Raw genomic sequence first — 14403 nt, 5'->3', positions numbered from 1 at the left:
CCGAGGACTTCCTCTCCTCCCACGCGAGGGCAGGCCGTTCCTCAGGTCAAGTAGCGTGGGTGGGTAGGTTTGCTTGTGTGCGGGATGCGGCAGCACGCGGCGGGAGCCCAGGAGACCCCATCCCAAGGGCGGATGCGGGATACGGGATGCGGGGCGGGGCGGGGCGGGGCAGGGCGGGGCGGGGGGGCGCTCAGCTCTAGAGGAAGACCCAGGAGTCCACGGAGACGCCCGCCGCTCTTCCCGCCCCTGCGCCAGCCCTACTACAACTACCAGGATGCATCGGGCGGTTGAACTACACTTCCCGGGACACTCCGCGTCAGGAGTGGGCCTGCGCGCTGGGCCTGGGGGTGGGGCTAATGTGGCGGCGCTAGAGCGCGGGAAGTCCGGAACCCTCGGCACGGCGGTCGGAGTATGAGCTTGGACCGCGAGCTTCGCCGTGAGTCCAGGGACTGGCGCCGGAACGCGGGGGCCGGGGGCGGGCCTGGCCCTCCCGGGCGGAGAAGCTTAGCACCCAGGCCTCGTTCTTCTTTCTGCAGAGTTAAGCAAGGCCAAGGCTAAGGCCCAGAGGAGCGGGCAGCTGCGGGAGGAGGCAGCCGTCTGCCACCAGCTGGGGGAGCTCCTGGCTAGCCATGGTGCGTGGGGTGGAGTCCGGGCCTGGGAGCGAGGATCCGGGAGGACGGGGTGTGTGTGTGGGGGGCGGGGGGGCCTTCCTGAGTGCCGGCCGGCCGCTGCCCCACTGGCCCTCGCGGCCCCTGGCCCTCTGCCCGGCCAGACTGAAGCCTGTCCCGCCCGCCCAGGGTGCTACGCGGAGGCCCTGCGAGAGCACCAGCAGGAGCTGCAGCTCCTGGAGTCGGCCGACGACCCCCTGGGCTGCGCCGTGGCCCACCGCAAGATCGGAGAGCGGCTGGCGGAGATGGAGGACTACTCGGCTGCCCTGCAGGTGGGCGGAGGCCGCGACGTGGACCCCCACGCTGGCCACACCCAGCTCTCCTGGGCTCTCATATCCTGGGGGTCCGTTTCTGAGAAGGGAGGCCCAGTCTCTGCTGTCCAGGCCTCTGGCTGGAGGGGAGAGGGGGACACGCTGCGCTGGGCTCTGGTAGCCTAGTCCTCGGGTGGGTGTGCCACAGGCCCTCTGTCCACACAGAGCTGACCTGGCCCCGGCTTCTGGGGCTGCCACAGCCCAGCTAACTTCCGGTCAGTGTCTCCCCCAGTGACTTTGGCTGGTCTGAGTGTGGTGCTACGGTCCCCACAGTCAGCCCTTAGCATAGAGAAAACGGGGTGTTGCAGCCTAGTTTTGGCCTGCTCTGTGGGGGCTTGGGGGACACGTGGGGTTTGCTTGACGTGGGGTTGGCTCACAGCGACCATTCTTCTGTGCTGCAGCACCAGCACCGCTACCTGGAGCTCGCATGTTCCCTGTCCAACCATGTTGAGCAGCAGAGGGCCTGGGCCACCATTGGCCGCACCCACTTGGACATCTTTGACCACCACCAGTCACAGGATGCCTTGCTACAGGCACAGGATGCCTTCGAGAAAAGCCTGGCTATCGTAGATGAGAAGCTGCAGGGTAATTGTCCTTGGAGACTGGCCCTCCCCACCTTCTGCCTCCTGAGCTCTGCAGGGAGAAGAGGCTACAGCCCCGTTGCCCGCCCTGCCCGTGTGGTGGGTCCACCTGTCTGGACCCTCCTTTTGTGAGATTGAGATTGGTTCTCAGAAGCAGCAGCCCTCCCCCCCCCCCCGCCCCCTGCCCCGCAGAGCCTGTGCTCCTCACGACCTCGGGTCCGGCTGCCTTTGCTCTTTTTCACTCTGCTCTACCTGCAGCAGAACCCCTGGCACCTACAGTGAGAGGCTGGAGGAGGGGTCCAGGAGAGGTTGGCCAGGGCCCAGGGCTGGAGACCCCAAGTGGGGGTAAGGCACTGAGTGTCTGGAGGGGCGTCTTCCAGGCTCACTGGCCAAGAGAGAGCTGAGTGAGATGAGGACCCGACTTTACCTCAACGTGGGCCTCACCTGTGACAGCCTGCAGCAGGCGGCGCTATGCCACGCCTACTTCACGAAGAGCATCTTCCTTGCCGAGTAAGGCCCCCCGCTCGGCCCCAGGAGGGAGTGGCTGGGGCCTGGGCTGCTCCCAGGGTCCTCCCGAGAGGGCAGCCGGGCTGACCTCACCCCTCTGCCCAGTCAGTTTCCTGTTAGCAGAGGGGCAGCCTTGGCTTTGTGGGGGCCGGAACCCTAAGTGGCATCGGTGGGTGCTTGCTGTGCTGTCCCTAAGCGACGGTGCCCCGGGCACTGAGATCCTGTCCCACCCCCAGGCAGAACCACCTGTACGAAGACCTGTTTCGCGCCCGCTACAACCTCGGCGCCATCCACTGGCGGCGGGGGCAGCACTCTCAGGCCATGCGCTGCCTGGAGGGGGCGCGGAAGTGCGCACGCACCCTGAAGCAGGGCTCCATGGAGAGCGAGTGCTGCCTGCTCCTCTCGGAGGTGCTGGTTCTTGGTGGCTCCGGGCTCTGCTCCCGGGTGGGCCTGGGCCTTCAGGAGCCTGCGGGCCTCACCTTCCCTTGCCCTCCAGGTCCTCCAAGACCTAGGGGATTTTTTGGCCGCCAAGAGAGCCTTGAAGAAGGCCTATCGGCTTGGTTCCCAGAAGCCTTTGCAGAAGGCAGTGGTCTGCCGGACTCTCAAGTATGGTGAGCCTAGGAGGGGATCGGGGGGGTGCTGAACCCCCTGAGAAGGAGTAGGGAGGGCTCCCGTCCTTCAGCAGAGGAGGCCTGGGCGTGTGTCCTTTGGGAGGTGGCAGCGCCAGTAGGGCACCCGTCTCCCCCCACTTCTTGTTGGGAGGGGCCTCATTTTTCTCTGAGCTACATTCAGCACAGAGTGTCAGAGGGGCACCCAGGGTGGTCAGGAGACTAGTGTCTATGCACAAGCCAGCTTCGTTGGCAAACTAGAGAAAAGCCGCCCCGCCTAATGGGGTGGGAGCGTGGACGGTGCGTGTGGCCTAGCAGGACTGGTAAGTGGCGGTCAGCAGGCCCCCACCCCATGCTGCGGACCAGCCCCTGTCCTGACTTGTCGTTAGTTGGTTCTTCTATTCTTGCTGCGACCCCACGAAGTAGTTCCTCCTACCACCCCCCTTACCAGTGGGTGAGCGGAGGCTCGGGCAGGTGGCTGGCTGCCTAAGGGCACAGGGCCAGGCCCCAGGCTGTGCCGCCCCCGCACCAGGCTCTTTCTGGCAGTGCTCGCGGTGGTCCGCCTGCAGCAGCAGCTGGAGGAGTCTGAGGAGAGTGACCCGCGGGGCGCCATGGGCATCTGTGAGCAGCTGGGTGACCTGTTCTCCAAGGCGGGCGACTTCCCCAAGGCTGCCGCGGCCTACCAGAAGCAGGTGCGTGCCCGGGCTGGGGCGGGGATGAGGGCACCGGGGCTGTGGGCTGCGGGGTGTGGCGCAGCCCTGGCCTCACTGTTGCCGCCTTCCCAGCTGCAGTTTGCGGAGCTGCTAAACAGGCCGGGGCCTGAGCTGGCCGTCATCCACGTGTCCCTGGCTGCCACCCTGGGGGACATGAAGGACCACCGCCAGGCCGTGCGCCACTATGAAGAGGAGCTGAGGCTGCGGGACGGCAGCGCCCTGGAGGTGAGGGGTCACGGCGCCCTGCCCTGCCCGGGGCTCTGTCCCAGGATTGCTGCCCTTGGGGATGGGCACGGGAGGGCTGTCGTCCTCCTGTCTCGTGTGGGCAGCCATGGGGAGCCGGGGCCAGCTGGGTGCGGGGGCGGCCGCCACCGAGTTCACGCCTCCTCCTCTAGGAGGCCAAGACCTGGTTGAACATCGCGCTGTCCCGCGAGGACGCCGGGGATGCTTACGAGGTGCTGGCGCCGTGCTTCCAGAAGGCTCTCAGCTGTGCGCAGCAAGCCCAGCAGCCGCGGCTGCAGGTGTGGGAGCCCGCCCACCCGTGCTGGGATCCCCACGTACAGCTTCCCCGCGGCCCGCCTGTCCCCCTGTCCCCCGCCCCCATCTCTGCTCTGGCCCTGAGCTGGGTGTCCCCCGCTCCTCAGAGGCAGGTCTTACGGCACCTCCACGCGGTGCAGCTGAGGCTGCAGCCTCAGGAGGCCCCTGGCACTGAAGCCAGGCTGCAGGAGCTGAGAGCGGCTGAAGACGAGGAGGATGAGGGGGACGAGGACGACGAGGACGACGAGGGGGACGAGGGGGATGCCGCCGCCCTGGAGGCCATCGAGGTGGAGCTCTCAGAGAGCGGTGAGGCTCGGATGCCATGCTGGCAGCCCCGGTGTTCCCTCCCTGACGCCGGGGCCGGGCCGGTGGGTCCTGCTCACAGCCTCAGGATGGGAGGGAACAGCCCAGCGCCGGGTGGGTAACTGGCGCAGGTGAGGCAGGTGGAGGAGGGTGGAGGTGGGGGGGTTGCAGGGAGCCGGGCACAGCCGGGGGACGTTCTCGGAGGGGCCGGTGCCGGGAGGCTGGCGGGCGTCTGCAGGGGAGGTGGCTCGGGGCAGACCTGGGGAAACGCACCACAGGCGGTCCCGAGACCCTCGAGGGCCTGCGCGGTTCCCCTGAGGCCAGCGTGCTCAGCTCCGAGGGGCGGCTGTGAGGGTGGGCTGTGGCGGAAGCCGGCTCAGGCAGCGGGCCAGTGGGTGGGCTTCAGCAGTCAGCTGGCTCCCGGCTGCACGGTCCCTGAGGCCAGAAGGAGTGGCTTCAGTTTTGAACTCGAGGGGCCTCCAAAACCCCCGGGAAGTTTCAGCCTTGCCTTAGCGGGGTGCTGAGCTGGGCGTGGCTCGTATGCAGGTGTGGGGGAGGGTCCGCAGGAGGGGCGGGGAGAGAGGACCCGGAAAGGAGAACTTCAGGCGACTCTCCGGCTTTCCGATAGGCATAGGCAGTTACCCCCGGAGGAGAAGGGAAGGAGGCGCAGGAGGGAGCCGGGGGGGGGGGGTGGGGGGGGGTGGTGGTGTCGGGCTGAGAGCAGGCGGGAGAAGGCAGAGGCACCGGGAGTCGTGCAGGTGGAGGACGCCTGGGCCCCGGGGGCGAGCTGTCTTCACCCTGGGCCTGACGTGGCCCGACAAGGATGCTTCCCAGGAAGGAGACAGCGGAGGTCTGGGGTGGGGGAGGCTGCCCCACAGAGCAGGCTCCTGGGCGCAGCGGAGCCGGGGCAGGGGCTAGGCTCACCTGGGCTGGTGGGCCTGGCTCTGTTCCAGAGGATGAAGTTGACGGGTCCCAGCGGTTGGAGGAGGAGGAGCTTCAGGGCTGCCTGGGCCGGCGGAGGGTGAGCAAGGTGAGCACAGCGGCTGAGCGCGTGTCGCCCTCCCGTGCCCACCAGTGCCGCCCCATCCCCTCACGCCTACGCCCCCACGGGGCGACTGTGCCCACAGTGGAACCGGCGCAACGACGTCGGGGAGACCCTGCTGCACCGAGCCTGCATCGAGGGCCAGCTGGGCCGTGTCCAGGACCTCGTGAGGCAGGTGGGCCCGCTGCCCCACCCCAGTCACCCTGCGGCCATAGCAGGGGCTCTCGCTGGGGTACTGTCTCCCCAGGGGCCAGGGCAGGGTACAGGGGCCGGAGCCGGCACTGGGGACTCTGTACTTGTTGTGGCCAGTGTCTCCCTCACTCTGGTGTGACCTGGGCCAGGGCCAGGCTCGGGGGTGGGCCCCGGGGGCCCTCCTCAGGCTCCAGAGCCCCAGGGCAAGGCCAGGCTGGGGGCTACTCGGGGCCAGGCTCCTTCCCATTCTTTGTCACAGGGCCACCCCCTGAACCCTCGGGACTACTGTGGTTGGACACCCTTGCACGAGGCCTGCAACTACGGGCATCTGGGTGAGTGTGGGGCTGCGGGGTGCTAGCATACGATAGGGAGAGGGAAAGGGTCCCTCCCAAGGAAGGGCCTGGGAGCTGGCTCATGCCCCCCGTCCGCAGACATCGTCCGTTTCCTGCTGGACCACGGGGCCGCGGTGGATGACCCGGGTGGCCAAGGCTGTGAGGGTATCACTCCCCTGCACGATGCTCTCAACTGTGGCCACTTTGAGGTGGCCCAGCTGCTCATCGAGCGAGGAGCATCGGTCACTCTTCGAACCAGGAAGGTGAGCACAGACGCAGGCCAGGCAGGCGTGGGCCGCACGTGGTTGGCGGTACTGCCACTGCCAGCCCTGCTTAGCTGGGTACCCCACAGGGCCGCAGCCCGCTGGAGACGCTGCAGCAGTGGGTGAAGCTGTACTGCAAGGATCTGGATGGCGAGACGCGAGAGAAGGCTGCTGCCATGGAGACGCTGCTCCAGGCGGCCTCTTCGGGCCAAGGCAAGCGGGGACCTCCTCTGCTCCTAAGGACCTCGCTCCGTAGCCTGAGGGTCCCCGGGCCCTGGGTGGCGGGGATGGTGCCAGGCACTGCCTCACAATAGGTTCAATCTCTCTGCAGCTCCCCACAGCTCCCTGGCTCCCCCGACCGTCCCAAGTAACCATGTTTTTGACCCTGAGACTTCTCCTCCCTCAAGTCCCAGCCCAGGACCCCCAGAAGCCTGTCAGGCCAGGGCCAGGGTCTCCCAGGGGCTGGCGGTACCAGCCGCGGCCAGGCCTCGGAGCAGCAGGCACAAGCTGGCCAGCGGTGGCAGCTCGGATGGGGAGGAAAACCCAGGTCCGCCCCGGCCACCCCAGAAGAGGCCCCGGATGCCCAGCCCCGCCAGTGACGGAGAGGCAGCCACTGCGAGTGCCGGCTGGGCAGCCTACCGGGCGGCCATCCGCAGTGTGGGCAGTGCCCAGAGATACCACCTGCGCCCCAGCCCCCCTCGAGGCCCCGGCGAGGCCCCCAGCCCCCGGGCAGCACTCCTCCCTGAGGAGGAGTGCTTGGCCGGGGACTGGCTAGAAGAGGACTTGCCGCTGGCCCATGGTCATGGGGGCAGCTACCCGCCCCGCCCCCATAGCAGTGCGGATGGCAGCAGACACAGTGCCTCGGGGTCAGGCAGCGAGGCGAGCGCCATCAGGCCTCGGGCCCGGGCCCGGAAGAGCCGGCTGTCCCGTCTCAAGAGTTGGAGTGCACGGGTCAGAGCAGATGGAGCCTGCAGCTCAGCCGCAGAGCCCCCGCGGAGCCCTGATGTCCCCAGGGCCTTGGAGCCCATTGGGGGAAGCCCTGCAGCAGGCCAGCCCTTGGTGGGTGTGCAGGCCTGGAGCAGAGCTGCCTCCCAGGCTGGGGCGGTTGGGGGTGGTGGGCAGGGGGCTCCGTCTTCCCTGACTCAGGCTGTCTTTCCCCGCCCACACCTGCTAGGGTCAGGCCCTGCTCCCTCCCATCCGAGTTCGAGTTCGTGTTCAGCATAATCTTTTCCTCATCCCCGTTCCACAGAGGTAAGGTGTCACCTGTTTTCTCCCAACCCCTGGCCCCCTGTGCGCCACTGCGGGTTCTGGGCCAGGGAATGGTGCCCAGGGGCAGCAGAGGGCCTTCATGGCTGCAGATGGCGTGGAATGTGCGATGCGAATCCATCTGGTTTTATACCCCACCTCGGGGGGGCTGGCAGCTGGGGGAGGTGATGGCAGACACAGGCTCGGGGAGGCCCTGCGTCCCTAGAAACAGCCCGGAGGTGCTGCATGTGTGCACGGGGCACTGGCATGTCACACATAGGGGCAGGGGGAGAGGAAGGAGCCAGACGAGGGAGCTGTGGATGCCAAGCTGGGATGGCAGGACCCCGGGGGCCGCTTCTCAACGTGTGCGGGAACCTGGCCAGGTCCAGGACTCAGCTCGACCTCTGTCCCCACAGCAGGGAGACCCACTCCGTGGCCTGGCTGGCTGAGCAGGCCGCCCAGCGTTACTACCAGGCCTCTGGGCTGCTGCCTCGGCTCTCCCTACAAAAAGAGGGGGCCCTGCTGGCCCCACAGGACCCCATCTCCGACGTGCTGCAGAGCAATGAGGAGGTGAGTGGCAGGCCAGGCCCTGAGTTCGCCAATACTGGGTGCCGGGGGCTGCACACCGCTGGTGCTTTCCAGGTGTTGGCTGAGGTGACTTCGTGGGACCTTCCCCCGCTGACGGACCGCTACCGCCGGGCCTGCCAGAGCCTGGAGCAAGGTAAGGGCCCAGGGGGCCCTGCGGCGGTGGCCTGGGCAGAGGGCTGGGTGTGTGGGCTCCTCCTGCCCGTGCCACTCCCAGGTCCGCGGGCCTCAACTCCCAGGACCCCAGGTGCCCACCAGGGTTCCTTCCCAGCCCACCTGTTCTTGGCTTTTCCTTCCCTACCTAGCAGCCCTGTGCGTAGGTAGTGGGGTGGGGTGAGCAGCCCTGTGCGTAGGTAGTGGGCTGGGATGAGCAGCCCTGTGCGTAGGTAGTGGGGTGGGGTGAGCAGCCCTGTGCGTAGGTAGTGGGCTGGGGTGAGCAGCCCTGTGCGTAGGTAGTGGGGTGGGGTGAGCAGCCCTGTGCGTAGGTAGTGGGCTGGGGTGGGGTGGGCAGCCCTGTGCGTAGGTAGTGGGCTGGGGTGAGCAGCCCTGTGCGTAGGTAGTGGGCTGGGGTGAGCAGCCCTGTGCGTAGGTAGTGGGGTGGGGTGAGCAGCCCTGTGCGTAGGTAGTGGGGTGGGGTGAGCAGCCCTGTGCGTAGGTAGTGGGCTGGGGTGAGCAGCCCTGTGCGTAGGTAGTGGGGTGGGGTGAGCAGCCCTGTGCGTAGGTAGTGGGCTGGGGTGGGGTGGGCAGCCCTGTGCGTAGGTAGTGGGCTGGGGTGAGCAGCCCTGTGCGTAGGTAGTGGGCTGGGATGAGCAGCCCTGTGCGTAGGTAGTGGGCTGGGGTGAGCAGCCCTGTGCGTAGGTAGTGGGCTGGGATGAGCAGCCCTGTGCGTAGGTAGTGGGGTGGGGTGAGCAGCCCTGTGCGTAGGTAGTGGGCTGGGGTGAGCAGCCCTGTGCGTAGGTAGTGGGGTGGGGTGAGCAGCCCTGTGCGTAGGTAGTGGGCTGGGGTGGGGTGGGCAGCCCTGTGCGTAGGTAGTGGGCTGGGGTGAGCAGCCCTGTGCGTAGGTAGTGGGGTGGGGTGAGCAGCCCTGTGCGTAGGTAGTGGGGTGGGGTGAGCAGCCCTGTGCGTAGGTAGTGGGCTGGGGTGAGCAGCCCTGTGCGTAGGTAGTGGGCTGGGGTGAGCAGCCCTGTGCGTAGGTAGTGGGCTGGGGTGGGGTGGGCAGCCCTGTGCGTAGGTAGTGGGCTGGTGTGGGGGAGACTGGCCCCGTCTGGAGGTGGGTGAGCGCCACCCACCGGCTGTGCGGCGTGGCTCCGGGGCCATGGGGTCCACAGGCCTCTGGTGGCAGCCCCAGGGCTCGTGAGTGAGGAGGGGCTGCCTGGTTTGCCTCTCGTGATGCACAGGGCAGGACAGGCAGGCTCTGGCCCTGGTGACGCCACGTCCCCCCTCCAGGGGCGCACCAGCACGTGCTGCAGGCGATGGAGCAGCAGGGCTCAGGCCCCGCGTTCAGTGCCTGCTCCCTGGCGCTGCGCCAGGCCCAGCTCACCCCGCTGCTGCGGGCCCTGAAGCTGCACTCGGCACTCCGGGAGCTCCGCCTCGCCGGGAACCGGCTGGGGGATGGATGTGTCGCCGAGCTGCTGGCTGCCCTGGACACCGTGCCCGGCCTGACCCTCCTCGACCTCTCCTCCAATCACCTGGGCGCTGAAGGGCTGCGCCAGCTTGCTGTGGGTCTCCAGGGGCAGCCCGCCTTGCAGGTAGAGGCGTGGGGAACGGCGGACCGGTACCAGGGCAGCATCTGAACGTCCACCTCTAGCCCATCCCTGGGGGGGAAGGTGCGGTTGAGAGTGCTGGCCAATACCCAGCTCCGGGTGGCCCAGACCAGATCCTCTGGGGAACCCATGTCTCCACAGAACTTGGAAGAACTGGACTTAAGCATGAACCCCCTCGGGGATGGCTGTGGCCAGGCCCTGGCCTCCATCCTACGGGCCTGCCCCTTGCTCAGCACCCTGCACCTCCAGGCCTGTGGCTTTGGCCGCAGCTTCTTCCTGAACCACCAGGCGGCCCTGCGCAGCGCCTTCCAAGGTGAGCTGCCAGGCACGTCCACTCCCTGGCCCCAAGGGCTCAGAGAGCCTCCAGCACAAGGACTCCTAGGGCACGAGCCCAGCTTTCGGGAGCACGTAGGTAGACGTGCAGGTGCCGGACCTGTCTGGGCTCAGAGGGACGTTGGGTGCTCGCCTGGCCTGGGCGGCCCCCTCAGGACACAGCCCCAGTCCCAGCTACGCTGCAGGCCAGAGCCCAGCCCCACAGCTCTCACCAGGTCTGAGCATCCCGTTTGCCAGAGACAATTCCACCACAAGCCCGCTGGGGCTGCAGAGACCCGCCATCCCAGCCCTGAGAAGCTGGAAACTGGGGTCCTCTAGGGGGCTTTCCACAGAGCTATGAGCACAGCGGCAGGGGAGGAGGGGTCTAGGACTGGGGTGGCAGACGGAGTACTCCCCGACCCACCCCACCACATGTGGATGTCCCAGCCTAGGGCCTGTCTCAGGTCACCTGGGGCCATCCTGTTGTGAGTAGGGGCAGGTAGAGGACCCCGAAATGGTGGGAAGAAGCTGGGCTCAGGAGTCCAGTTCTGCCCCCTCCCCACTGGGAGACACTGGGCCAGAGCCACCCCAGTTTCCCTGCACACCAAACCTCAGGGACGAGGACGGCTTCCCGAGGGTCACGAGGGTTCCGGGCCCAGGACTGCGCGGCAGGGCTGGGGGCGGCGGCACACGGGGCTGACAGAGGTTCTGGCCCTTGGTATAGGCGCCAAGTGCCTGAAGACACTGTCCCTGTCCTACAACGGCCTGGGTGCCTCCGCCCTGGCCCAGGCCCTGCAGAGCCTGCCAGCCCGCACCCTCCTACGCCTGGAGCTGAGCTCTGTGGCCGCCAGCAAGAGCGACCCAGGCCTCACGGAGCCCGTGGTCAGCTACCTGACCAAGGTATGCGGTCAAGGAGGGACACTAAGCCAGAGGCACCTTGGGCCACCCAGGATTGGCGGGTGGTGCTGGGAAGAGGCTTTGCACGTTTGGACAAAACAGAGGCGGGGAAAGGTTTCTGTAGACCTGCCTGCCTCAGGCTGTGAATTCCTGGCCAGCAGGAAGGACAGCTGGGATCCAGGGAGGCAGGGAGGGCAGGTGCCCCACTCAGGCCGGCTCCCCTTGGGCCTCCGCTGTCTAGGAAGGCTGCGCCCTGGAGCACCTGGGCCTGTCGGCAAACCACCTGGGCGACGAGGCCGTGAGAGATCTGAGCAGGTAATGCCAGCCAGCTCGTGCCACCACCATCCTGCAGGGGTTCTGATCTCAGGGCCCAGGAGCCCGGGGAAGCTGGGGCTCCTTGCCCCAGCATGCCCCGAGGCCTGGCCGCCAGCCACTAGCCTGCCTCCTGGCTGGCCCTCGTGTCTCTCTTCATGCTCCCACGGCTCTCGAGACTCTTTCTCTCTGGTGTGTCCCCTCCTGTCACCTTTTGTCCAGCAGCCCAGGCACGGGCCACGGCTTCTGTGGCCCTCCAGCCTCAGCTGGCTCGCAGGAGTGTGAGACACCCGTGCCAGGCTGGGGGCAAAGCCTGTGGTCCTGGCCTGCAGCTCCCCGAGCCTTGGGGTCACCTGGGGCAGCTTCCCCTCGTGATGGAAGCTGACCCCCAGGCTTCTTCCCTGTCTCAGATGTCTGCCTCTCTGCCCCTCGCTGGTCTCGCTGGACCTGTCTGCCAACCCCAAGATCAGCTGTGCCGGCCTGGAGGAGCTCCTGTCTGCCCTCCAAGGGCGGCCCCAAGGCCTCAGCTTCCTCGGCCTGTCAGGTGAGCTCTGGGTATGGTGGCTACACCTGCCACACTGGAACTGGTGACACAGCTCCCTCCTCGAGGACCTGCCTTAGGCCCAGGTGCCTCCTCTGAAGGGGCCGTCACTGCCACCAGCCAGACCGCAAGGGTGCGCTGGGCCCCTTGGGGTCGCCACAGTGGAGGACGGTGACCAGTGTGACTGGAAGCAGGTGTGAGCCTCGCTCCTCAAACCGTAGGGCGGGAGGACCGTGGGTCTCTGCCTCTGGCCCGGTCAGCCTGACCCTCGAGACCATGGCCGGGGGACCCAGTGCCACAGGGACTTCCTCGTTCCTGTTGTCACCGAGAGAGGGACGTCGGGCTAGGGTGGCAATACCTGCCTCTGAGGGACCCTCCCGCTTCCTGGCCAAGGCTGCCCTGACCCTACCGTCCAGGCCTGTGGCCTGACTTAGCTGGTTTCTCTGGCCACGCCCTGGTGCAGGACCCTACCAGAGCTGTCTTGAGAAGGACCCCAGGGAGGTGTGTTTGGTGAACTGGCCACCCAGCGGCCTGGCACATCTTGCTGGGGCCCAGGGCAGGGCAGACCAGGCTTTGCCGTCTAGGAGAACAAGGGCTGGGAGTGGGTCTACACACAGGGGATCCCTGGGTTCTTCCTGCTCCTCACCCACGGGCCCACAGGGCCAGGCTGGCTCCTCCAGGAAGGCCCCCCCTGAAGGTGGGCTGGTAGGAGACCTGCGCTCAGCTGAGGGGCTGCTCCCCACACACCTGGCTTCTGGGCACCTGCACCCTCTCACCAAACTCCCTGGGTCGTGAGCCTGCTGGGTATTCTCTGGTGTCTCTGAGGATTGAGCCTTGTAGCTCAGTGTCTTGAGACTCACAGGTAGCCCATTGGGTCAGTTTTATGGAGGGAGAGACCCAGGCATCGTCAGACAATGGCAGAGGCACAGACGTGAATGCGGTGTTTACTTTAGCCAACCTCCCTTGTGCCTGACCACTGGCTGGGAAGGGAGTCCACAGTCCTGGGCACACTAGGCCTGGGAGAGCACACTCCTTCCTAGAGAATTATCGGGCCTCTGCTGGCCTTTGCTCATGCCCCTCGCTGCAGCCCTTGGGGCCTCAGAGGAAGTGTGTTTCCTCCCGAGGGCCACACTGGTAAAGAGGAAAGCCCCACAGGGCCCCCTCTACGAACACCACTGGTTCCCGCGGGCCCCCGGCCATAGCCTGAGGCCTACTCCTGCTTCCCCTCTGCAGGCTGTGCTGTCCAGGGCCCCCTGGGCCTGCGCCTCTGGGACAACTTAACAGTGCAGCTGCAGGAGCTGCAGCTGTGCAGCAGACGTCTCTCTGCTGAGGACCGGGATGCCCTGCACCAGCTGCTGCCCAGCCAGCTGGGCCCCAAAGCATGCACCCTGGATCGGGGACCCAAGCTCTTCTTCAGGCACCTCTGACTGGCTGAGCCGTGCCCCGCCCTCCCCACACGCCCAAGCCTCTAATAAAGGAAGCCGCTGCTGCCGCCTCCCTCCCTGCTGTGGCCTTCGGAGGGGTTCACCTTGCTGTCAGAGCGCTCTGGAATGAGGCCTCCCTGCCCAATGAGCAGTGAGCCACACCAGCAGAGAAAGGGTTTATTCATAGGCAGCCAAGTGAGGGGACGGGAGGACAGATCTCAGATTGGCTTCCCCAAAGTAGGGGCGTGGGATATTTACGGGACAAAGAAGCAGGTTGGGGGAATTCCTGGCAGCCCAGTGATGAGCACTCCAACACTTTCACTGCCGACGGCCCGGGCCTGGTTCCATGTTCGGTGAACTAGATCCTACAAGCTGCGTGGCCAAAAAGAAAAGAAGGCAGGGTGATCTTAAGCGTGGGGAGAGGAGATTGGAGGTAGGAAAAAGGCGACGTAATCTGTGTTCTGCAGAGGCGTGTCTGAATTACCTGCTGCTTCATGGGACCATGTTGAAAAATGGACATGATCTGAGGGTGGGGGTTTGGGCCCTCCGATGTCAAAAGGTCATTCACTGGACACCTGTGCAGGCCCAGTTTTAGGGTTGGTGGTCCCAACCAGTCTTAACTGGCTTGAGCTCAGACTGGACACAGGTGACTCCAAGTTCCTGGAAAACAACTCAGAGCAAACATCTTATTTTGCAGGACGTGCACGTTTTTGTATCGACAATTAAGGTGAGCTTGACCAGTGAAGGCAGGTTACAAGCGGAAGGTTTTTTTTTACTGAAGTGCACTTAATTTGCAATGTTGTGTTAGTTTCAGGTGTACAGCAAGGCAATTCAGTTTAGCTCAGTTTTGTATATATGTATTGTTTTTCAGATTCTTTTCCATTATAGGTTATTAAAAGATACCCGATATAGTTCCCTGTGCTGTACAGTAGGTCCTTGTTGTTTATGGAGGAGTTTTTAAGAAGCTGTAAAGACAAGCTCAAGGATTTGTTACCAATTTCTATTAACCCTGTGGGGCACAGTTTCAAGGGCAGATCCGGCCACTTAGAGGTCCTACAGGTGAAGGCAAAACCTCCCTTCGTTACCTCTTCCGGTTCCTATCAGGCATGGCTGGATCAGACCCGCAGAGCGTTACCCCCGGCCCGGCCCGGCCTGGCCCGGCCTCAGCGCGGGGTTGGGGGGAAGTAGCCAGAAGCCGAGGTGGCCCAACCCCGCGCGCAGGCGCAGACATCAGGTTCCGGCGCTGAGAAAGTGTGCGCAGGCGCAT

General features: G+C 65.8%; 1 protein-coding gene and 1 long non-coding RNA gene across 3 annotated transcripts; one reads left to right on the top strand and one right to left on the bottom strand.

The window, feature by feature from the left end:
• The first annotated feature begins 372 nt into the window (after positions 1-372).
• TONSL (tonsoku like, DNA repair protein) lies at positions 373-14047 on the top strand. Of its 2 annotated transcripts, none has more exons than XM_059995309.1 (26): positions 373-436; positions 537-632; positions 798-940; positions 1381-1564; positions 1941-2070; positions 2304-2475; positions 2564-2678; positions 3222-3367; positions 3461-3613; positions 3784-3909; positions 4033-4231; positions 5182-5258; positions 5356-5445; positions 5722-5794; positions 5894-6057; positions 6147-6270; positions 6389-7116; positions 7232-7308; positions 7722-7872; positions 7945-8023; positions 9334-9635; positions 9792-9963; positions 10687-10862; positions 11101-11174; positions 11582-11715; positions 12946-14047. In XM_059995309.1, the coding sequence occupies exons 1-26, from the start codon at positions 412-414 to the stop codon at positions 13137-13139; spliced, it is 4104 nt and encodes a 1367-aa protein (XP_059851292.1). In that variant the 5' UTR covers positions 373-411; the 3' UTR covers positions 13140-14047. The 2 variants fall into 2 exon arrangements, with proteins under 2 accessions (XP_059851292.1, XP_059851291.1); XM_059995308.1 differs by having other exon boundaries at positions 7719-7872.
• On the bottom strand, positions 13343-14360 carry LOC132413368 (uncharacterized). Its single transcript, XR_009516703.1, has 3 exons — positions 14222-14360; positions 13621-13796; positions 13343-13508 (listed from the first exon to the last, which is right to left on the bottom strand). It is a non-coding gene; the product is annotated as an uncharacterized lncRNA (long non-coding RNA).
• Between the last annotated feature and the right edge of the window lie 43 nt (positions 14361-14403).

The sequence above is a fragment of the Delphinus delphis genome, chromosome 17 (assembly GCF_949987515.2).
Source record: "Delphinus delphis chromosome 17, mDelDel1.2, whole genome shotgun sequence".
NCBI classification, from domain to species: Eukaryota; Metazoa; Chordata; class Mammalia; order Artiodactyla; family Delphinidae; genus Delphinus; species Delphinus delphis.
This window is presented reverse-complemented; position numbering and strand designations above follow the sequence as displayed.